This window comes from Monomorium pharaonis, chromosome 4 (assembly GCF_013373865.1).
Source record: "Monomorium pharaonis isolate MP-MQ-018 chromosome 4, ASM1337386v2, whole genome shotgun sequence".
NCBI classification, from domain to species: Eukaryota; Metazoa; Arthropoda; class Insecta; order Hymenoptera; family Formicidae; genus Monomorium; species Monomorium pharaonis.
This window is the reverse complement of record NC_050470.1, coordinates 1,206,488-1,229,812: the sequence shown is the minus strand read 5'-3', so window position 1 is coordinate 1,229,812 and position 23,325 is coordinate 1,206,488. Positions and strand designations below refer to the sequence as shown.

At 37.9% G+C, this 23,325-nt stretch overlaps 3 protein-coding genes across 11 annotated transcripts; 2 read left to right on the top strand and 1 right to left on the bottom strand.

Annotated features, from left to right (window-relative positions):
* Nucleotides 1-3: 3 nt before the first annotated feature.
* Nucleotides 4-5,720, bottom strand: LOC105831953 (centrosome-associated zinc finger protein CP190). 3 transcript variants are annotated; one of them, XM_012672470.3, is made up of 5 exons: nt 5,341-5,720; nt 4,082-4,279; nt 3,834-3,973; nt 3,346-3,603; nt 4-3,248 (listed from the first exon to the last, which is right to left on the bottom strand). In XM_012672470.3, the coding sequence occupies exons 2-5, from the start codon at nt 4,247-4,249 to the stop codon at nt 1,205-1,207; spliced, it is 2,610 nt and encodes an 869-aa protein (XP_012527924.1). In that variant the 5' UTR covers nt 4,250-4,279; nt 5,341-5,720; the 3' UTR covers nt 4-1,204. The 3 variants fall into 3 exon arrangements, with proteins under 3 accessions (XP_012527924.1, XP_012527925.1, XP_028045027.1); XM_012672471.3 differs by lacking the exon at nt 5,341-5,720 and adding an exon at nt 5,050-5,334; XM_028189226.2 differs by lacking the exon at nt 5,341-5,720 and having other exon boundaries at nt 3,834-3,998; nt 4,082-4,205.
* Nucleotides 5,721-6,650: 930 nt separating this feature from the next.
* LOC105831955 (NADH dehydrogenase [ubiquinone] 1 alpha subcomplex subunit 13) lies at nt 6,651-8,183 on the top strand. Its single transcript, XM_012672475.2, has 3 exons — nt 6,651-6,937; nt 7,015-7,165; nt 7,819-8,183. The coding sequence occupies exons 1-3, from the start codon at nt 6,835-6,837 to the stop codon at nt 8,024-8,026; spliced, it is 462 nt and encodes a 153-aa protein (XP_012527929.1). The 5' UTR covers nt 6,651-6,834; the 3' UTR covers nt 8,027-8,183.
* Nucleotides 8,184-10,457: 2,274 nt separating this feature from the next.
* On the top strand, nt 10,458-22,780 carry LOC105831956 (zinc finger protein Xfin). 7 transcript variants are annotated; one of them, XM_012672480.3, is made up of 10 exons: nt 10,458-10,933; nt 12,516-12,647; nt 13,079-13,265; nt 13,369-13,780; nt 14,120-14,586; nt 14,675-15,009; nt 15,087-15,346; nt 15,540-15,810; nt 16,196-16,381; nt 16,464-22,780. In XM_012672480.3, the coding sequence occupies exons 1-10, from the start codon at nt 10,721-10,723 to the stop codon at nt 20,676-20,678; spliced, it is 6,678 nt and encodes a 2,225-aa protein (XP_012527934.1). In that variant the 5' UTR covers nt 10,458-10,720; the 3' UTR covers nt 20,679-22,780. The 7 variants fall into 7 exon arrangements, with proteins under 7 accessions (XP_012527934.1, XP_028045026.1, XP_012527933.1 ...); XM_028189225.2 differs by having other exon boundaries at nt 13,363-13,780; nt 14,675-15,003; XM_012672479.3 differs by having other exon boundaries at nt 13,363-13,780.
* Nucleotides 22,781-23,325: the final 545 nt, after the last annotated feature.

The window sequence follows — 23,325 nt, the reverse complement described above, 5'->3', positions numbered from 1 at the left end:
TGAACGAAATATATATTTGTCACAGACACTGATAAATTATAAAATACTTATAACTCACTTGACAATTTTCTCATAATGTTACAACAGCTGATGTATATCCTTGTTGGTTATGTTGAACGGTAAATTCGACATATAAACAGTCATTTATTTTGGAACAATGACAGTTATATATCTTTACATTTTGCAGAAATTGACATGAATTTTTTTCTCTTGTAAATATTATGCTCTAAAACGTCGATAAATCTTCCATGAATGATAAAGACGTTTCTAATTTAGGTTAGGATGGAATAAAAAAAACGTCGCGAAACAGACAAGACTAGATCTTGCTATATAAATTTATAATATATATTGTATTTATTCATCTGTATTTTCGCATATAATTGTGCACAATCAAAAATGTAAAACTTAATGCATTTACAATTTTTGAGATTTTTATTCTCATTATAGCCTTTGCCTCCTGTAGAAATAATTTATTATCAATTGCAGTATAAAAGATTACAGATTATATCCGAGAGGAACAATGGTCTGTGAAAATTCTTCTGAACATGTAATATATTTCTATTCTGCAAAATAGTATTAAAAAAAATTACGTCACTGATCGGTCACCAATATACTTTGGCATATCTAACATATATTTCCTTGTAAAATAAATCTATAAATTTTAGTTTATATTTTATTAATAAGCTACATGCATATATGAACATATATTTGTAATCTGAAAAAAAAACTTTAAAAGATTACAGATTCTTATCTCGGATTCTCGAAAGCGTAACCATTGTAAACAATCTCAATTCTATTGAGATTATATATTCCTTTGTAAAATACAGATTTTAGCTTATGTTAAGAAATGCATCAACGAAATAATCGGTGTGTCGGTGCAACGATAAAATTCACAAGCTCATACAATATTTTCAAGAATACAGCGCCTTTCTGTCACTAAATATAATAATTTGATTAATTTTGTGAGCTCTTACTGCTAAATGTATGTCAAGTGAAAAAGTCGATTTGACTGCGCCGAGCTCGTTGCATTACTGTTCGCTATATATATATATATATATATATATCTCAACAGACATATAGATAAAATAAAATGTAAAGTAAACATTTCCATTAAAGTGTTGGTTTGAAATTAAAACTACAGCCATGGTGAAAGTTAATAATGCATTACACAAGCAAATAAAAAAAAAATCCAGCATTACAGTATTCATGATTCCATTATCCCAGCGCTATCTTCGTCCCATTCAGTACTGAAACTTTGCATTTTCTTATGTTGCTGCTTATCAGTAGTCTGCCCCACTTCTTCCTCACCCTCGACATGCTCTTCCTCAATGATCATGACAGACTCCTGTTGGCCGTCCATACTATTGCTCTGTTCGCTGCTTTGTTCTTCGTCATACTCTACTATCTCCGTTTGCTCCTCGACGTATTGTATTACCTCTTCTTGATTATCAGGGCAATCCTCTAACATTTCTTGAGACACCTCTTGTGCCTCTTCCTCCATAACTTCCTCTTCGACCTCCTCGACCTCCTCGACCTCTTCGACAACCTCCTCTACTATTTCTTCCGTTTCTTGAACACCCTCGGTAGACTCATAATTCTCATAGGATGACCGGTGATCGGCCTCCTCAGCACCATGAATATACACGATCATACCGTCATCAGTGCCTTGCATCACTATTTGCTCATTATCGGCGATATCCAGCTGCTGCGGCTGCTGATGATGATTGTTTTCGACATGTTCATAATTCTCGTCATTGTTAACTAACATGATCATGTGTTGACTCTCCAAATCGTGCTCATTGTAATTAATGTTGTGTGACATGTCATCCAACATATCCGGCACGATGTATTGAGTTTCGTTCGCAGTTTTAGAAATTATCTCCACGGTTTCTTCTTCCTGCGGAACGGTCTCCGTATCCCCTACGCCGAGGGAGGCGGCTATGCCGCTGGCAACGTGACTGAGAGCCTCCGCTTCAGATGACGGTTCTAACGGAATGGCCGGCGCAGATGAGGAAGACTCCGTAGTGTCTCTGTGTAAATCTTTATGTGCGCAATCCAGATGCACTTGCAAATTTGTTAAACGCACAAACACCTTGCCACAGTATGGACAACGGTGGCCCTTCGACTCCTTCCCATCCGTTGTACCGCTGTGTCCGGTATTCAATTCGTGAGTAGTGAGCTCTGTAGCACTCCTGAACGACTGATTGCACTGGCTGCATTGAATGTCTTCCGCGGGTAGTGAATGTCGAGAAGCAGGACGATGATTATGGTTTATCTGGTGACGCACCAGTAAGGTCTCCGACAAGGCGACATATGAACAGGCCTGACATTTCGGGAAACACATACTCTTCGGCGGCGGCACATTGTGCTTGGTGTAAAGGTGGTACATCAGAATGTTGCGTTTGGTCGCCTTGTAGCCGCAGTGCTCGCAAACTCTCGGATCAAACTTCTCCTCGTGCACGTCCTGCATATGCCTTCTGTACATGTAATAATTTGTATATTCTTCGTCCAGATCACACTTGTTGCATTTCCAGGGCCCAGTCTCGCCATCGATATTGCCGTTACACTTAGAATCGTTTTCGTCGTTATTACTCGACAACAAATTATCGGATTTCAAAACCACGTAAGATACTTTTGTTTTGCTCGTGGCACTACTATCGGAGGATTTTGCTTCCTTCTGCATGATCTTCAAGCGAATATTTTTATTGTTTTTCACTAGATGAGGATACTTTTTCAATACTTCTCTGATGATCTTTGCGTGATTGTTAATAGAATCATCGGTACCCGAATGATCATTTGTCTTAGACTTTTCCACATTCTCCTTCTCCTCCAGATCAAAACGTACTCGTTTAGATGAACCATCCTGAGATTTCGAATAATTCTTCGATATACTCCAATCATCATCCGAATTTGCGTCTCTCGAGTTCTTTTCACTCCCCTGATTTTCATCGTCCTCGTCCTCAGTTGTGTCGTTTTTACTGTCTCTATCGGGTGAACGTTTACAAGAGGAGTTTCCCTTTTTATATATGTCTGATGCTTGAACAATAGGCTTTGTATTATATGTAATATCGTCAAAGGAAGAGAATACTCCTAGGGCAATATCATCTGCTTCCGGGAGATCGAATCTGGATGGTCCAGGAGTCGTGTCCTGCTTTTGTCCTGAGGATGAACTGTGGAATGTCCGTACTTCGTAATTCATCGCTGGCGTCGGTGGAGATTCATCGAGCTTTCTCTTCCATATGGGAAGCCTTTAAAAATAAGAATTATTAACATTTTATCATTAATTCTCAAGATCTTTTATTTTTTTTAAATTGTATTTAGAGCACTACATTGTAGAATACATACTTTCTACCTGGCAACGGCTGTCCAGGCAAGGTCGATGTCGAACTGGTAGAACTGACAATCGCTTTTGTAGCTGGAATTGAAGGTTTTGAAACGGTTAGCACTGGGCGCGTTGGTGTTTTTGCTTCATCTTGTATTTTGCTCGTATTAAATTGAGCATCGAGCAATTTTGTTAGAACCGTCATATTCATCTTTTGTGCTGTACGATACAAAGCATGTTGCTCCGACGTCCAATATTCCAATTGTCCAGTGTACATAAAACTATATATGAATATGCAATCAGTTAAACATAAGTAAGAATATGTCGGTAAATATTAAAGCATTGTTAAAATGTAAAAATCTCGGATTGGATCTTGATCCTATGATCCCATGTATGTCTCAATTTTATAAAAATGGAACATTGAAATAAAGGAGTATAATGAAAGATAAATAATAATCTGTTTTAAAAATCATTAAATATATTAAAGCAATAAATATTAAAATATATGCACCTTATAATAGACTTAACACACTCGTAAGGCATATCTGAAGGCATAATAATTACACCGTTGAAGTTTTCATCTTTTTTCCTTTGCTGTTCCTCAAGTTGCATAAAATAATCTGTACATGTTGTCACCACAAGTCGATGAGCCTGAAGAAATTTCTCTTAATAATAACTATTAAGAATTTTAAAAACATAAGAACTCAGTTTATATATTGCTTTATAATCTAATAATATAAGTATCTATTATTTATGTACCTGCACAGTAATATCACTTGTAGGAAATTTAATTTTAAGATCGAGAAACTGTTCTTCCAAGTAAAGAGTCTGAAGTCTTTGAAGAAAGAATGAGCCCCAATTGTCCACTTTTACTTGTTTCAAGCCACGCACAGGTGGTGACTTTTCTTGAATCACTCCTGATTCCATTATGAAATACTTGTAAAAGTAACAATATACCTGAATAAAAAATATATATGTACATAAAAATTATGTACCAAATATGAATTGACAGTGAGAATAAGTAAACGAATTCAAATTACTGAATAAACTGTTTTACTTCTTTTTTCCCAAATAAAACACATAATAAATTAAAACAAGAAAATTTTTGAAATTGCATCTATTTTTTATGCATTCTAAATATAAAACCATACCTTCATAAAAAAAATATCTTTTACTAATAGAATACACAACAAAACTAACAATGTTGAAGTAAAATATGGAGATAAAATCAAGTCATATATTTATTTACAAATACAGCTATATACAGTTACATAACTATAATAATTATAATCATAATACTATTAAGTAAATATCACATTGCAGAGTAAAAAAATATTCTCACAGCTAATTCCATAAACAGGAACATACTGTTACTACTATTCATAAAGTTCTTTCCAGCTACCATTTCTTTTATTTATTAATGCATGTTCCAGAATATATTTTTCTTTTGCTAAAATATCACGTTAGAACTATTTCTTTAGTCTCCCGCAAATCACAAAGTGATACTTTAAACGGTTTTTTCTTTATTAGACGAGACGTGTCCAGCGGGGAGGGGGGAGGGGGCATCCATCCATTCCTCGAAAGTACCAGGAACCATATAGTTACGTGCGACATTCGTGTAACGTATTTCAGCGTATTATTACTACAGTGCCCCGTATCCCCCGTGCCTCTTATCGTTAGGGATCGCGTAGGAAAAAACACCCCCGTGTCTCACTCAAGACTTTTACCTCCGAAGGAGCGCGAAGTCGAGGACGCTTCTCACGGCGGGCAGATAAGGATCGGCGATGTACTAGAAAGGGGACGAAATACGAATCTCGGGGACGACGGCGATGACGTTACGCGCGAGCCACATCTTCTGGCGGTCCGGCGCGAGGACGCGCTGGTCGGGCGGTATGCGTGTCGTCCGCGACCAAGAGGATCCCAGATCCCGTGCGATCACCGACCCGCGCCCCGAACAGCCCGGGTATACTCCGTGCGCGCGTATATCGAAAATGCTATTACACTTATAATTCACATACCTATTCAGCAGGACCTCAATATTTCCCGTTCAGCACCATCTCTTACGAATTTTCTCAGTATACAATCAACCGCAAGCATCCCACTTATGCACTGTGACTCACAGATGGAGCTGTTCGCGCTCGCTCCGCCGCCAAGACCGGAAATGGCTGTCGCTGATGAAGACGCGTCACATTGTCACATATTGACGTCAGTTCCGACATAGCGTCTCACGCGGAAATGCTCATTCACATTTGTCTCTTTATAATTTCGTTCATATATAATATAATGTTGTTAAACGCATTAATTTAAATCGAAGTAAAAGATATCGGTGGAACAGTCAAATTGATTGAATGAAAAGTAACTTTTGAACGGCAACGTTTAGATCACCGCGTATACTGATCGGAGTAGGTCCAGTTTTCATGTGCGCACGCCCAACTACTCCAAAGCTTAGTCAAAGCTCCCGGAATAGTCAATACTTGATATTTATGTTCAAACAAAAGTTTTTAATTTACATTAGAATTTTTTATAAAATGATGAACTGAGAGCGACTGCCAATCGCTTTTCTTACATACATTTCTAATCGGATATATGTGAAATTCATGAAAATAATTGTACTGAAATTTATATATTATTCTCCCCTTCCTCTCGCCTCCTATTCCTGTTCACCCTATGTATGCACAACGATAAACTTTTGATTCGTCTTATGGACTTTATTCAAATACAATAAAGATCTTATTAAGCTCATTCGCACGACGTGGAAATAATTAATTGTTAATTTTGAAAAGTAGAACAAGACAAAAAATGATTCAAACCAAGTTAATCATCTATACATTGATGCAAGCGGCCTTAAAGGTGTTCAAAGGACATTCAAAAGTAGAAAAACGTCTTTTATATGTTCTTTAATTGTTACGTTCTTTTCGTTTCGCTTGATTGCTTTCTCCAGTAAGGGATAACGAGAGAAAGGACAATTTTTTTGCAGATCGAGCTTGTGAAATAAAATTCTAATGCTCAAGCATGTATAATATCGTCTCGTGCAGTTTTTACATTTTGGTTGATAAAGAACAAGAATACATTATGTTCATATGGAAAACTTTTAAGTCATTTTTCACTTTATTTATCTTATATTCGCCGAAATTCTATGTAAAATAAATAATTAAGTAAATGTGATTCCCATCTTTACAATCATTTATCATGTATTTTAAATGGCTGTGCAAAATCAGCTGTTATTTGAGTTATTCAGTATAATACTCTATAATAATATATTGTAAAATATCACGCGATAGTAGTATCTGAAATTCTACAGTGTATGTGACGTAAACTATAGATTTTCAGTACTGGCAGTGAATATCGAAACGCAGCCTTGGTATGTACTCAGTGCTGCAGTGAGCTAGAGAAGTTACGTTAGGTTAGGTTACGAGTGGTATGGTGGACGAGTATTTTTGAAAACTATCGATCACCACACCGTCGAGTGATGCTTTAGTCTAAACGTCGTCATCGAGAGAAAAATCGACAGGATGAACGCAACGACGGAGGGCAGAAGGATGCAGGATCTTCCTCCAAAGGGAGGCTACAACCCCATCCAAACGGACAGGATCAAACTACGCAAAGTTCTTGGCGGTAAAGAAATTTTATTGGATGAAAAAGGTTAAAGGACTGCTCGCGAAATTATGTAATAATATCATGAAACTTCACAGCCAAGAGCACGATCGCGATCTTCCTGACTACCACGATCGCCGGATTCTACGGCTACTATCTGAGCTTCAGATTAGTTAGGCAAAACGAGATTGAAATGAGAAGCGCACGCCTCGCTATATTTCCTGCCTTGCTAGCGGAGCGGGACAGAGCGTAAGAATACACGTATTTTTAATTAAACTTAATGATTGTTTGCACCGAGGCAGATTACCATTGGGAGTCTGTACTGTGTAACTCATAGAAACATTGTAGGTATTGATATATCTATGGTTGTTACAAGAGTATTTTATATGGCAAAAAGCTTTGTGATAACAGTGTAACGATACCGTCGTTAAAGCTTACAGAATAAAGCTCTTAATTTCCGTTTATCTTACTCTCTATCTTTTTCTAATTCTCAGATGCAATTTCATAAGCTATTTGAACCAACCGTTTGAGTGACGAAAAGGATCACGTAATGATTTTTATTGCAAAACTATTACAGTGGTAACTTTCATCATGAAAAGGGACAAGAAGCAATTAATAGTGTTTTCAGCATTAATATTGTTGTAATTGAAACTGCAAAATTTTTAATTGCCATTGGACTAAGAATGACAAATTTGATGCTCCAATTGTTTATATAGTGCAGCACATGTAAAATTTTCAAATATTTTTCCCTACAAATGCACAGTTTTATAAAATATAGAAATTAAATTAATATTAAAATTAATTTACATTGGTGCAAATGGGCCATAAATAATCCTATTAGCAAGATTAAGTCCAAACAATCTTGAAATTTTGTGAACCCTTTAATCTTTTCTTTCACACAGTATCCTGAAACAAATGAGACGTAACCGAGATGCAGAGGCAGAATTGATGAAAAATGTAGATAGATGGGAAGTCGGAACGTATTATGGAGAACCGATATTCTTCCTGGACAACGAAAATCAAATTAGAGAACCAATGTTCTGGGAGCATTTCGCGCACTCTAATCCAAATGTAGTCCGTGAGCGTAGCGAGCGTCATATGTGGACATAAGAGTATCACAAATATGATAGTTCTAGCCAGTTTTGTGAATACGACAAAGAACTCTCTTGAAAAAGTAGTCTGTTAATAATGAGGAATATAATTACTGTGTAATTCATAATGAATAATATTTTGGAACTATAAGTTAGAATAAAATCATTACATAACATTTCTGACTAATATTCTTTTATTTCTTTATTTTTTCCTCTTTGCGATAGATTTTCTTTCCTTGAGGACAAAATAATGACAGTAATTTGATATTTAAATTCTTTAAAATGGTTAAATGAAATGTTTGCTATCTAAAATAAGTGTACTTTTTTCATGTATTTTATTTTTTAAAGTAAAAAACACGACAAAATATTTTAAAGTTTTAATTTTATATTTTTAAATATATAATATATGTATATACACACAATATGTCTCAAGTCTTGAGTATTGACTATAAATTTGTTTTAAGGTGTTTATGACATCAAATGTGTCTGTTATATTTGTTATGGTTGTCTAATCATTTTTTGTATCCAACATTAACATTTTTTTCTGTAAATCTGGAAAGAGAAGATTATTGGATTTTTTTTTCTACATACCCTACCCATTAATTAAGAGGATATATTAAAAAACCATAAATCTCATCCAATTTTTTGACCATTGAACAAAGTAAGATGTACAAAATTTCTTTGTAAATGGAAATTTCCTAATTGATGTTTTTATTAGATAAATTAGATAAATAATAAATAAAATAAACCGAGATTAAAGTAAATCCACATTAATAAAAATGGATCTTTCTATATTTTTTTAATTATTAAGAATGGGACCTTATTATTGAGCGTATAAGTTTATTACAATTTTAATAGAATTCAATTTGACCCTTGTAAAAATATATATATGTCAATATTTTTAAAAGAGAATTAAAAAATCGGAACGTTAGAACAAAACTCATTAAAATATCAAGACTTATAAACGAACGAAATAACTTTATTTGTAGAAATATACACAAATAATATCTAAAAGTCATAACACATTCTTCTCATTCTCGAACCGATGGAAACACAACCTAGAAATGATCATCCGCGATAAAATCAAACTAGTTCACGCTTAATGTCCATTTCCACCAACACGGATTAACTTTCACCTCAGTTTAACTTATTCTCCGTCTTTTTCTAATTCTTAGAAGATAAAAAAGATAAAGAGTAAATTCAACCGAGATCAACATTAATTAGCATTAATGAAAATAGACAATAAATCGATCGAGGAGCATTTAATTCATTTTTTCTCGCGAGTAAGTCTCAACCAATGGGCGATCGACGATCGGCTCGCGCTCCCATCGATCGCCAATCGACGGCGGCCTGGCGCACACGTGGACGCGGTAATGGCGGCTCGCGTGTAGACGCCGCGCGCGGGTCAGTGATGTCACGTGCGTGCGGCATTAAAGCACTGAAAACTTGCTCCGATCTCGCCTACGCGTAGGTGAGATAATGCGATTTCCGAAAATGCGCGGGCAACACGCGCTCGGCCGGGCCCGCCGTCGGAGTGTCATTGACACGCGCAGCGTGTCCGAGCTTCGCGTTGCCGTTCCGTCACCGCCGGCGTCGGCGAAACAAGTGTCTGTGTACAAGATGGCGGCGCCCGGGGTTTTCAGTGTCGCGAGAAAGCAGGAGCAACAGCAGCAGTGGTGTGCATCAGCTGCCATGCAGCAGCAGCAACAATCGTAGCGGCAAGCGTGAAGTGAGCGGTGATCGAGCTACGTGGAGTTGGAGCTACGTGCGTGCGTGTGCTTGGTTGATTACGAGAACTGCTTCTCGCGAAGACCCACGACCGATCCCCGACCCGACCTGACCTGATCCGACCAACCGACCGACCACGACCAACGGTCCGGTGGACCCGGTGTGCGGTGCGGTACGGCGTGCGTGGCGTGGCGTGGCGCGGCGCAACGCAACGCAACGCAACGCAACGCAACGCAACGCAACGCGACACAGTGGAGCACGAGTACAGAGTACGGTACGGAGTGCAGTGCGGTGCGGAGTGGTGCAGGGCAGTGCGCAGCGCACTGCCTAGCCTATCATCCCGGGTAGAGTGGTATCGTAGCGAGCGGAGTGGCTGCGACAGCGGCAACTGCGGTGGCGGCGGCAACAACGGCGACGGTAGCGGAGGCGTCTCGAAGGATGCGGTCCGATGAAACGGAAGAAGCGGCGGCGGCGGCGGCGGCGGCGGCAGCGGTGACGACTCGATGCGTAGCCCTGGCCAGCATCGGTCGCTGGTGAGCGAGGCAGGTAGAGTAGTCCAGTGGTCGAGTGGACTGGGACGCGGACGCGTAGGCAGGTAAACGAGGAGGAGGACCGCGAGGAGGTGTGGGCCAGCCAGCCTCGTCGGTGGGAGAGGCGGCGGCGGCGGTAGCGGCAGCGGCAGCGGAGTCGGCACGGCAACGGCCAGTTCGTCCCGGGCAGCGCGTCACAAGGCGGCGTCCTCGGCCACGTCCGTCATCGCCAGTTTCCGTTCGTCCGTCCGACTGGGTGTGCGGAGATAGCGACCGGAGCCGAGAGACGACGTTAACGTCGCGCGTCGCTCCCCGTAGTCTCCTCGCCATCGACGGCGACGCTGCTACGGGAGCGAGCGAGAGGAAGAGGGAGAGGGACAGAGAGAGAGAGAGAGAGAGAGAGAGAGAGCGAGCGAGGGACGCGAGCTTTCTCGGGAGAGACTGGCGACATAACGATGGCGACAATATCGACGACGACGACAACGACGACAACGACGACGACAACGGCGACGGGGAGCGCGACCGCGATGGCGACGGAGCCGAGAAAATCTTATCATGATTTGTGTCGGTTGTGCGCCTCCTTCGACGCCATTAGGATGGACATATTCGGCCAGGAGGGTAAAAATCGTCAGCTCGTCGACAAAATTCAGTTGTTCCTGCCGTTCAAGGTAAGTCTCCTCTTTGTTCGCGTTCTCTGCGACGCTCATATTATCCTCGTCTGTGACGAGTCTTCGGCTTATTTCTCTCTCTCTCTCTTTATTTTTTCTTCCGTCTCGTTTCGTCTTCCTCAGCGCGTCCCTCATTTTTTCTCTCTCAATTTCGTTTACTTTCCTGAGTCACCTCTCTCGGTACTTTGTGGCCCTGCACGATTCGTCCTCGATCTCATTCCTCCGTTGAGAGAGACGAATACAGGCAAAAGGAAAAGAGAGGGAGGGAGAGAGGTAGACAGACAGATAGATAGAGAGAGAGAGAGAGAGAGAAGAGCAGATTCACGGACGACTCGTTCGGTGTCGACGGGGCGTTACTGGGTGAAGGTTTTCTTCCCGCCGCCGCGTCGTCACCGTCGGCCATCGCGCTCAACCGCTCGCCCGCCCGCCCGCTCGTTCGTCCGCTCATCCGCTCGTCCATTCGTTCGCCGAGCGGCGTCCTCGGTGACGAATTCCACCCGGTAGCCATCGCTTATCGAGGACGTTGCGACGACGTCGGCGAGGTCAGCCTGACGCGAGGAGGGACGCCTGTCGTCGCGCAACGCACTGGCGACATTTTGTTTGCCGCTGCGGCACGCGCGTTCGACGCGCTCCTCCACGAGATTCAGCTACCGTCGTGTGTTATAGGGTCGAGTCGCCCGGTCGATGCGCAACGGTGAATCGCGTTCCCGTTTACCTCGAATTTCCTCCTTACATTTCGATATTTTCATCGTCACGTGTATCACCCTCTCGCAGCGCCGGTTCGTTGTCGCCGTCGTCGTCGTTGTCGTCTTGTTAATTCGTATTCTACTTAATAGAGATTTAGATAGTACTTACCGGATCTCATGCGTTATAGATTCCGATTGTACACACGTGCACGTGGCATTTAAATCTCGTCATTAAAGCCAAAGGAAGGCAAAAAACATGTTGCTTTTTAAACCTGTAATAAGGAGTCAGAATATATTTGATTATTTTATTTAAAATTTAGAAAAATTAATAAATATTTATAAAAGTTAATGTGAATAAATAATAATAAATAAAAGCAATATGTTTAAAATTTTAATAAAACCTTTTATTTTCCTAATTACAATTTGTTTTTATAGGATTACTGTTAGAATTATTTTTTATCATGAAATCAGTTTATTTTTTATTATAGTTTTCAACTAGATTTATCTAGAAACAGATATCACATTTTTAATATTGGAAACAAATAAATTTGAACTTAAAAATACTCCTTAATATTTGGATTTGAAATATTCGGTTATTAGTTGTATTTGTACATATATTTATACATATGCCATTGTGTATTTAAACCTTTACTATTTTACAAAATTATGAATTATTATCAGAATATTGTTATTTAATATTTAATTTAATTCTGAATCCTTTTTGCATTGTTGTTTTATTAATCGAATATTTATTTTTAATACTTGAATAACAAAGTTAACAAAAGGCAAAATTAAGAATTAAATTTATCATGATTTAATGATTAAAATATTAATCACTACACTAAAATATGATATTTAACATATTCTTAATGAAAACATCAAAATCACTGTTTCAGGTGATGGAAAATGATTGTTTGCCAAAAGTCCTGTGTTATCGATGTATGTTCAACTTGGAAAATTTCTACGATTTCCGAATTTCGTGTATTAATGCTACTGCCTGGTTGGAAAGAAATAAACCGAAGGAAGGCGTAAGTATCTAAGTTTGATGTTAGAATATTTGTTCTCTGTAAATTTCGATATCTTATTTGAAACATTAGATAAACAAACCTAAGCAATATGTTTTAAATTATTCTTGAAATGAATTAGATTTATAGTTCAAAATTTTTTTTAATTTATAAATTATATTAAATGTATTTTATTGACAAAAAAGATATTTTAATTAAAATACATATAATCTAATAATTGTTACTACAATTATTTATATAATTTATTTTTTGTGTAATATCTCAATAGAGAGAAAGCTGTCATTACATAATATTTTTTAAATAAATTGTAATTAGAAAACAGATTTTTTTTAGATTATAGCTGTTAAAATCCAAGAACAATTATTATCATTACTTATAGATTGTAATTTCATAATTTTATGAAAAATATCGATTTGTTTCATGTTACATCATAGGCGAGCAATGACGGTACAAATGATGGCGATGGGCACGCAGAGCTTCTTAAAGGAAAGGAAAATATGCCAGTACTTATCCCAGAAGCCCCCGTAGTCAATCCCAATGCGGCATTAGGTACACCGCCAAGATTAAATTCGGATGGTGAAGCGGATCCCGAAATCGAGGAGATTCTCGACACAAGTGAAGGTACGGATGAAGGTATGCTCATGACATTTCAAACTCTATATTCTTTTTGATAACATAAGTAATTTATCACTAATATATGTTTTTTTTTTATACGAAGCTACAGTGATAGACGATTCGGAAGATCGGCGATCGGAATATGAGATGGCATATGAGATGGATATGGAGACGAATCCTAGCGATTTCTTAGAAATGACTCCAATGGTAACCGAAGAGAATGAAGAGGAGTGTGGTACAAACAACGCGAGCGCTGCCGCCACTACTCAGGATACTGCAGTCTTTCCACATGCATCGCAACAACACGAAGTCTACGTCTGCTCTCTATGCAATAAAGCATTTAGTTCCAAGGGTCATTTGTCACTGCACGCAAGGATTCACGTGGGCGAGGGTGATGTGATCGGCGAAAGAGTGATCACTGACGATCATACTTCGTATCAACGACCGTATCAATGTGATCTTTGTCATAAGTCATATTCTACTGCAAAACATCGTTGGGGACATGTTTCTACTACACATCGGTAAATGAATTTCAATAAATTTTTAATATAAATTATCCGATATATGGTATCGCTGTTACGATTCTTTAACTCCAATTAAAACAAATCGAAAGAATACAAATTTATTTATAGCGCTTAAAAAATTATATAAAATTAATAAACATTTAAATATTATAAAATTAATAAACACGTAATATTATAAAATTAATAAACATTAAAAAATCTAGAAAATTATACAGTTTTAATAATACATAACTAATGTTTATATCTTATTATTTTATTAACTTCGAGATATTAAAAATGTCTTTAATATATCTTTAATACATTTTATCAAATATTTGTTTTTTTTTTTTATTTCAGGGGACATCCTGCAGTAACATGTGCGTACTGTTCTCGTATATACTCGACAAGATATAATCTTGATGAGCATATAAAATCGCGACACGCTGGTCTACCACCACCTCCAGAGTTATCTGTTTCTCATTCCCGCACGGAAACTCGATATCAGTGCCAAACGTGTCCGATGGTGTACACGGATTTGGCAGATTTCAATGCACATCGTCAGATATGCATCCAAGAACAACGTACAGATTTGTTGGGGCAGACCGAGGCACAGAACAATAAGATTTTTGCCGACACTTCTGACATTTCGAGCGTAGATTCGGACGATGAGAACAAAGACTTCAGGAACGCCGAGGCTAAATTGGCGAAAAATCCACAGTTAACTATATTGAAACAGGCGTTGACTAAGGGAGACAATTTAAAACGGAATTTCGACGATGATGGTTCGACATCCAACGGCAAGCCGAAAAAAATAATTAAGTCAGGTAAAATTTAATTAATAAAATAATAGAAACGAAAAGACTATTAGGTATAAGATTAAAGTTATCTCATTTCGAATGTATCATTGTTTAGAAGAGGACGAGACAAATCCTCAGAAGAGATGGTATTGCGAATCTTGTCCACAAAGTTTTACATCGGTAGATAATTTGAAGGAACACGAGATCAGACACGACGCCGAGAAGCCGTTTATCTGCATATTATGCAACAAAGATTTTGTTTTGAAATCTTCATTAATTAGACACATTACAACGTCACACGGCGTTGATCCTACCCCTATCATTGACAGTAACAAGTGTCTAAAAACAACAGTAATCTCTCAGAATTGGAACGATCAAATGGACGTCAGCGTTTATGAGCAAAGTGAGATAAAAGAACCACCAGAGCTCTTATCTTCACCTGAGGTAAAGGTAAATTTTTACATGTCTTTTACTTTTTATTATATTATACAAACATATTACTATGTTATTATTACTATGTTAAACAGATAAATTTGGAGAATGATGACAAAGATTATAAGAACAACCATGAGAATATAGAAATTGAAACAGTATTTGTATGTGAGACTTGTAAGAGAGATTTCAATGACCGAGCGTCATTGTGGTTACATATACGAGCAATGCATAAAGAATACGCTGCATTCACTTGTGGAGTATGTCTAAAGATGTGCTTTAATAATACACAACTTCAAAATCATGTCTATATGTATCATGAAAAGTCTAAACTCTTAATATCAGAACAAAGAAGGTATAGTTGTTTACATTTTAGATTATCTATTTCTTTTTTAAATAGTTTTTATATGAATTTATATAATATTGCAAATTATAATTTTTATTTTATTTATAAATAAGCTAGTTTCATTGAGTTGGTTATATTGCAATGAAATATTTAAATATATGTTATATGTATTAATGTATATGTGTTTGCAACTATAATGCAGGTACAGTTGCACAATATGCGGTAGACAGCATGACTCAAGAAAAAAATTAATCACTCATGTCTCAATACATAATGTTGATCCTGCCTTTGATCCTGCAAGTTTTGTAAAGTTAAATAGTAATTATTATAATGAAAATTTGAATGGTAACGAAGGAAATGAACAAGTATTAGATTTTGATGGAGAAGATGGCGAGAAGGTCGATTGTTACATTTGTTACAAATCTTTTCCGACTGAGGATCACCTAATACGGCATCAGAGAAATGCTCATAAGGTAATGCTGAAATGTCAATTTTTCAATAAGTTACAAATATTTCTTCACTTAAGAGGGTTACAAGACTTTGATTGTAAATCAAATAGCATTTACATTTTATATAACTAAAATAGTATGTAAAATAATTATTTCTTACTTATTACGTAAGAAATTATTTATTACATAAGAAACGATTATAAACCTTTAGGAAATAATAAAACAAATTTTTTTTAAGATAAATTCATAATATTTGCTGTATTATAAAATTCGTTATAATTCTTCATTCTATTAGTTAATTTTTAGTAAATAGCATGCAGATCGTAGGTAGAGGAATACTCGTATAACAATTTTTGCAAACAATGTTATAAATAATATACATTTTATAAGTTTTATTTTTTTGTTGCAGTCTGATCAAATAGTTTCATTAGGAGACGCCGCGGGTAGTGGAAATACTCTGAGCGTTAATGGTAATGGTAATAGAGCGCAATACCATTTATTTTTTGTTTGCGAGGTGTGCGGTAGTTCCCATTCAAGCAAATGGGAGCGCTGGTTGCATATCAATGACACACATAGCAACGAATCTTCTATTAAAGTAAGTTTAAAAAACAAAAAAACAATTTTAGATTATATTATTTTACACGTTACTTTAATTTTATTCGTCATAATTGTTTCAGTGCGAATTGGAAACTTGCGGAAAAATATTTGCGACAAAGTCGCTACGCAATGAACATCTCCAACATCATGCTATACAAGGACCCTCGCCAAACACCTGCGAGATATGCGGGAAATTATGGCCTACTCGTGTCGATTATTGGAAACACGTGATGGGCGTACACGCGGACACAGTACCTCTAATTTGTGGAGTTTGTCTCAAAGTATTTTCCGACGTTATACAATTAAGCACGCACGTGAAGGCGAAACATTGGCCGCTAACCAGTGGTGATTTTTGTTGTGATATTTGTGGTAGACCGTACTCCAATAAATCGAAGATGTCTCGGCACCGAAAGATCCACGGCTTGGAGGCGGCGGCCATGGACGCCGCATGTGACAATAGCAGTTTCAACGAGATTACCAATGAGTCGGTCACCAATGAGTCGGTGAAGCCTGAGCACAGCAATGGCGCTTCGGAAATAGATTTAAGTTGCGAGCAGTGCCCTGAGCTTAGCTTCACAACACTCGACAGTTTGTGTAATCATCGACGGATAGTGCACAACCTTTTCCCGTGTGACTTATGTAACAAATGCTATGGGAGAACGTCACATTTGTGGAAGCATGTGAACAGGGTGCACAAAGGTCATGTGGATGTGACTTGTCCTTACTGCTCGAAGACGAGCGCGTCGAGAGATCATCTAGCAGCACATATCGCCAAGATTCACAGGTTCATGCCTGCGATGGGTAAAGACACTCAGAACTGTGTCACCTCTAAATCTCTAAGCGTGGAGGATGGTGTTTTGCATTATTGCGAGAAGTGTAATAAGGGCTTTCATAAGCGCTATCTGCTCCGTCGCCACATGAAAGGCTGTCAAAACTATCGTAAGGATCCCGGTGCGTTGTTGACGCGTTGCCGAGCCTGCGAGAGGATATTCAAGGATCGTGCGAGTTTGCAGAAACATATTGAGAATCATCACAGTACGTATACCTGTCACTTGTGCAACGAGACGATCACCTCCAAGCTGGGCATTATGACGCACAATCGCGTCAATCATATGGATCACCCGGATCTGACGTGCGATTATCCGAGCTGTAAGAAACTCTTCCGCACCAAAGAGGATCTGGAAGCCCATCGGAAGGAGCACAAATATCACAGCAACCCGAACGTTTGCGATTATTGTGGTGACACTGTGGAAAACAAACTGAAACTAAAGATGCACATATTATCGTTGCATCGAAACGAGATCGGCGTGTCCTGTGGCGTTTGCCTCATTCCTATGAAGGATCCGAAAGATTTGAAGAAGCACGTCGAAGCGGAGCACAGTAGCGTTCTCTCCAATCCGAACACGTGCCAGGTATGCGGCAAACAATATGCGTCCAAATGGAAGGCCTTCGATCATACAAAGAAGTGTCATGGCAAAGTTTTTATCACGTGCAAACAGTGCTTAGCAGTTTTTACCGACGAGAATGACATACGCGATCACTATGAACATGTACATAACGTTCCGAAGGATCAATTGGCTATTTTTGAATACAGAATGGATATTGGTGCGAAGAGAGAGGGCTATGAAACTCCCGACATTATTGTAAAGGAAGAGCCGGATGACTTGGAATTCGACGAGGAAATGTGCGACGAGAGCTCGAACGACTCTCGCAAACGCAGAAGATCACCAAACGACACATACGACTGTGAGATGTGTCCTGAGATCTTTCTCAATTCGGACACTCTCGCCAAGCACTATCAGAACGTCCATAACACCGACCCCGTCCGTATGTTCAAGAAATTCAAAAAGGATGATAGCAAGCGCAAGATGAGAAACAGAAACAATTTTGAGTGCAAGAATTGCAAGAAGCAGTTTTCTACCAAGACCCTATTCTGGAATCACATTAATGTATGTGCGCGTCGAAACTCGATAGGTGGTAGATTCGACATGCCGAATAATGTCTCGACATCAATTCTGGAGACTCATCTGAAGAACAATAATCAGATTTCACGAGAGGACTCGGTGCCGCTAACGAACGAATCCAACCTAAACATTCCCGACTTTAATTTATTCGAAGACATTAATTTGCAGTTGTCGGCCCAAAAACCTGTGCCGAATCTTATGCCATTGTCACAGATGAAGGCGACGGGTAACGGCAAATGCTCGAGAAAAGACTCGCGTAAGGTCTACGACGAATCGACCAATACTGAATGCACATGCGAGGTTTGTGGCAAACAATGGCCTGCCAAAAAACATTTATGGCAACATCTAATTCGATTCCATCGCGCCGAGGCCGCCGTTACGTGTGGCGTATGCTTGAAACTATGTAAATCTTATCAAGATCTGGCCGATCATTTGAAGGCCGAGCACGCCCCTGTTTTGTCGCCGGAGGGAAACAACTTTACCTGCAAGACGTGCGGCAGGTATCACAATGCGAGAAGTAAATTGTTGTTGCACATGAGCATTCACATTGGGAACTTCCGATGTCAAAAATGCCAGCAGAGTTTCGTGAGTGAAGAAAAACTCATCGAGCATGCAGCGAGTTGTAGTGGTAAATCGGAGTTTGAAGATCATGCGGTGGCGGACGAAGATAACGCAAAGAATGACAACGACGAGAAGGGCAGTTTAATCGCTGATGAGACGTCAGTTATCGAAGAAGCAGAGGAAGCAGAAGAGGCGGATTTTGAATCAGAAGGCGAAGGCAGTAGGGATATTCACAATGAAAACAATTCGGAGAATAGCGAAGAAGACAATTCGGATAATAGTGATGATTCAGATAGCGATAGCAATAGTAGTTCGAGCGAAGAAGAAAACGAGAACGAAGAGGAAGAGGAAGAAGAGGAGGAAGAAGATGAAAATGAAAACGAAAATGAGTCTGATACAAGGACCACTAGTAGAGCGAGCGGTGACAGTGTATCGTGTAACTCCGAGAGTGATGACGAATCAGATATGGATGAAACGGAAATGAATACAACGGAAAAGAAAACACTACAAATGAGCGATATTGGTAGATTCAGGATATGCAGCGAAGGCATTCAAAGGAACGTGCCGATAGAGAAAAATGTCAAGGATCAGAAAATCGATTTTACCATTACTGCAACTGCAGTTGTAGAACAAACTAAACAAAGTAATTTGAATGACCTCATGACTTCCGGTGCATCCGCGAATATAGACAAATTTGAGGCGTTTCGTCGCGAGGAATCTGCTAAAGATACGACGAGTGATGTAGACATGTCTAACGATAATGAAGATGATGGCGATAACGAAGAAGATGATGAAGAGAATGAAAATGAGGAAGAAGAAGAAGACGGTGAAGAAAGTGGTGAGGGTGAAGATGACGAAGAAGAGGAGGAAGGTGAGGCTGAATCTGAATCTGAGAATGAGGATGAGGGTGAAGGTGAAGCCGTAGCTGAGGAAGAAAGAGAGGAAGAAAGAGAGGAAGAAGAGGAGGAAGAGGAAGAAGATGAAGATGAAGATGATGATGATGATGATGACGACGATGATGATGATGATGATGATGGACCACCCGTGTTAAGTCCAATAATGCCTTTGTTACCGGAAAACGAATCTGAGGAGCACAGCGGTACAACAGATCGCACGAGGCACAAGCTCAGTCCAATGGTTTCGCTGAGTATGGTTAAAGAAGATCTGGAGGAGTGCGAAATAACAGAGATACCAAATGACCCGGAAAATATGTCGAACGCAGCCAGTTTCTTCGTGGCTAATAACAACGATCTGCCCGTAACATGGGACGATAATTTGGACGATAATGGAATCGACAATGCCGAATGCAACTCGGACATTGGTGACAGAGATATGGAGAAAAATGAGGAATTCAGTAAGGAGTATGAAAAAATGGAAATGAACGAGGGCGACGACTTCGAGGAAGATTCTGCGGACGAGAACATAGTGGACAATAGTAGGGAGGATGATGGAGACACTCAAGTGCACGAGATGCATAATCTGGACGGAACTGTGCTAATGGTGACTAATGACGCGGAAGGTAATCAGATTTTAATAGAACAAAATATGTTAGATATCGATAACGAGGACTCGAATATCGAAACAGCGCAGTATATTTATCCAGAAAACACTTATGAAATTGCGGAAGATTACACGCAAAACGAAATCGGCGTTATACAGACGGATGAGGTGCAAGGTGATATGTCCTACGTTCAAGACACTTCGGAAAATGAAGATAATAGTATGGAAGGTGGTGTCGAGGAAACTAGCAGTGACGTGCAAAAACAGTAGAACACGAGTGCCAAAACGTGAATGTGGATATTTAGGATAATAAATCTGTAATAAAGTGTAAGATAATTAATACGACTTGAAACTACGGAACAAGAAACGACATGTAAGAAATATATGTACCTTGAAAAACGAAACAATATTGTACAGTAGATTAAGCTTGTAGCTTATAGCTTTGGAGAATTTTTGATATAGACTGCATACAAGAGAAAGAAGGAAAGGTCAAAAGGGCAGAGGGGGGTGGGGAGAAAGGGGAAAAGAGAAAGAAAAATTCCGATTTAATTAAATTTAAATTGACGATTTACAACGGAAAACCTTTTTCATCTTGATCTACCAGGGGCTTTGCATTCACAGCTACTTGTGCAACGTTGCAAGCTTCCGATTAATCGTTTTCGAAGGGTTAAATTTTAAATAATTGTATTATATATATAAGACATTTAGATTATTGTAAAAACTACAATTTATAGTATCTCTTTTAGTTTTCGATATTTCAAAGGATATAAATATTGTTGGTTACGAAAAGTGCCGTTTATTTATATCGATATTTTTTTACAATAATATGCTCCGACTATTCCCCCGCTGTTGACGCGAAATGCCATCCGCTAAACAATAGGTCACGAATTTACGAACTCAATGATAATTCAGTGCTATCGTTAAAACAATGCCTAACGATGCTAGATAAGATCAAAATTTAGAAACCACGTTACAATCAATTTCTTTTTCTTAAATCGTACAGTAATTTTTTCTTCAAATAATTTTAATTATTCGAAGACACACAGAAGATACAAAACCATGCTGGTTATTAAAAAAAAAAATGGCACGAAGTGAATGTCAAAAGACGACGGTAGATAAAATGCGATAATTTTAATGCTAATTATTTGTATGTGATCATGCGCTTGCCCAATTTTTCCAATTAAAATTTTACCAACCGACTTCCTGTGTTTTTCTGTGCGAATTAACAAACGACGACAGAACTGTAATGTAAAACATGAACTATCGAATTAGATAAGCAGATTCGGTCGAATAAAAAGTCGGATAACTGAAATAACAGATATCTACGTATAGTATCGTCAAATTATCAAGACATATTTAGTGTCCTATCTTTTAAGGTTCTCTTTCTTAGCGTAGTGAAGAAAAAGCGATACTCGTGCACACTCGCTATATTTTTTATGGAAGAAAAGAAATAAAGGAGTTTATGTGAATAAAATAGCTTTAAACGATCAATCTGTACAGTTACAGTAATGCGAGCGTGTTTGTACATGAGCGAATGTATGCGTGTCGAACGATAGAGATGTGACTGAAGACTTATATAATTAAAGAAAAAAAGCGTACCTCGATTACAAATAATAATAACAATTAGTTGAGATTAATTGCTTTGTATTATATTATAATTTAACCGTCTTGCAGACTTTCTCAATTTAGTCGTTTCAATTAAGGATCGAATATCAACAGCAGAGAGAATCGTTGTATTGTATTTGCATTAAGATTATTTTTTTAATCTTGCAGTTTTTTATGGGAGTAGTAACGAAAAATTAAATACAAAAGATTGGTTTTTAGAGATAGATGGTGTTTATCTTTATCAATTTCTAACATATCAGCGATCTCTTTTTCCTTATTTATTACATTCATTCCAAAGTAACTTCTAAGCTATATTAGCCTCTTTACGAACAATAACCACTGATTTGCCATGCGTATTATGCGATTTTATCTGAGCAATCTCTTTGATATTGCAGAGAGGAGAGAAGGATGGGAGTTAAAATTGAAATGTTGACGGTCATTTAGAAAAATATTTAAATGTAAATATGAAAATTTATAATATCCTTAAATATTATGATTTTAAAACAGTATGTGTGTCTTATACATACATATATGTCTATATATGTATGTACGTGCGTGTATGTATATATATACATATTAGTTTATTTAAAATCGATAATATTTATAGATATACGTATGTCGTTCCAGTATTGTTCTACATTGTTTAAACTCATATCCCTTTTTTTATATAACAGTTGCTAATATTTACCGGTTAGTGCCACTAAGTGCGACTATTGCGCCGCATTCTAAGTTTATAGAATGAATATAAGAATAAAATACACTCATAATTTACATACTATGTGTGTTATTTACATATTCGGATAAATTGTTTATAGATTTGCCTTACACATCATGCATGAAATTTGTTCGGTTTTGTGGAAATTTCTAATCGTGAAAATTGAAAAAATTAATGAAATACAATCAATGCATTGGACAACATCGAATATTTGTTCTCAAAGCTTTTCTTTGCTCTGCACAAATGGAGCGTAAATCATATATATTGTGTAATACAGACATGCGAGAACATTACATGTATAATTTACTACAAATTATCATTCTCTATTGTTCACAGTTCATAGATTACAATAATTATTCTCCATGTGTTTTTACAGAATGAATTTCTTACTTTACCTTTTCCAATCGTATCCCTTTCTATAAAAGCATATACAATTTTATTCATAACTGTATATATACATTGAAAATCACATACACAATTCTATTTTATATATGAATAATCGAATCAATTTTTTTTTAGTTAATGAAGAATACAAATTATATAAGTACAAACTTAAAAAATATTAAAGCTACCTTATTTTAAAAAACGATAAAATGT

Excerpts from the sequence above, each read along its gene's own strand:
- LOC105831955 (XM_012672475.2), top strand. The coding sequence starts at position 6,835 with ATGAACGCAACGACGGAGGGCAGAAGGATGCAGGATCTTCCTCCAAAG. Across the intron at positions 6,938-7,014 it reads ACTACGCAAAGTTCTTGGCG|CCAAGAGCACGATCGCGATC; the intron begins GTAAAGAAATTT and ends GAAACTTCACAG. Across the intron at positions 7,166-7,818 it reads CTAGCGGAGCGGGACAGAGC|TATCCTGAAACAAATGAGAC; the intron begins GTAAGAATACAC and ends TCTTTCACACAG.
- LOC105831956 (XM_012672476.3), top strand. The coding sequence starts at position 10,721 with ATGGCGACAATATCGACGACGACGACAACGACGACAACGACGACGACA. Across the intron at positions 13,278-13,362 it reads AAGTGAAGGTACGGATGAAG|CTACAGTGATAGACGATTCG; the intron begins GTATGCTCATGA and ends TTTTATACGAAG. Across the intron at positions 15,811-16,195 it reads ATCAGAGAAATGCTCATAAG|TCTGATCAAATAGTTTCATT; the intron begins GTAATGCTGAAA and ends TTTTTGTTGCAG.
- LOC105831953 (XM_012672470.3), bottom strand. The coding sequence starts at position 4,249 with ATGGAATCAGGAGTGATTCAAGAAAAGTCACCACCTGTGCGTGGCTTG. Across the intron at positions 3,604-3,833 it reads TGTGTTAAGTCTATTATAAG|TTTTATGTACACTGGACAAT; the intron begins GTGCATATATTT and ends ATTCATATATAG. Across the intron at positions 3,249-3,345 it reads CAGCCGTTGCCAGGTAGAAA|GCTTCCCATATGGAAGAGAA; the intron begins GTATGTATTCTA and ends TTATTTTTAAAG.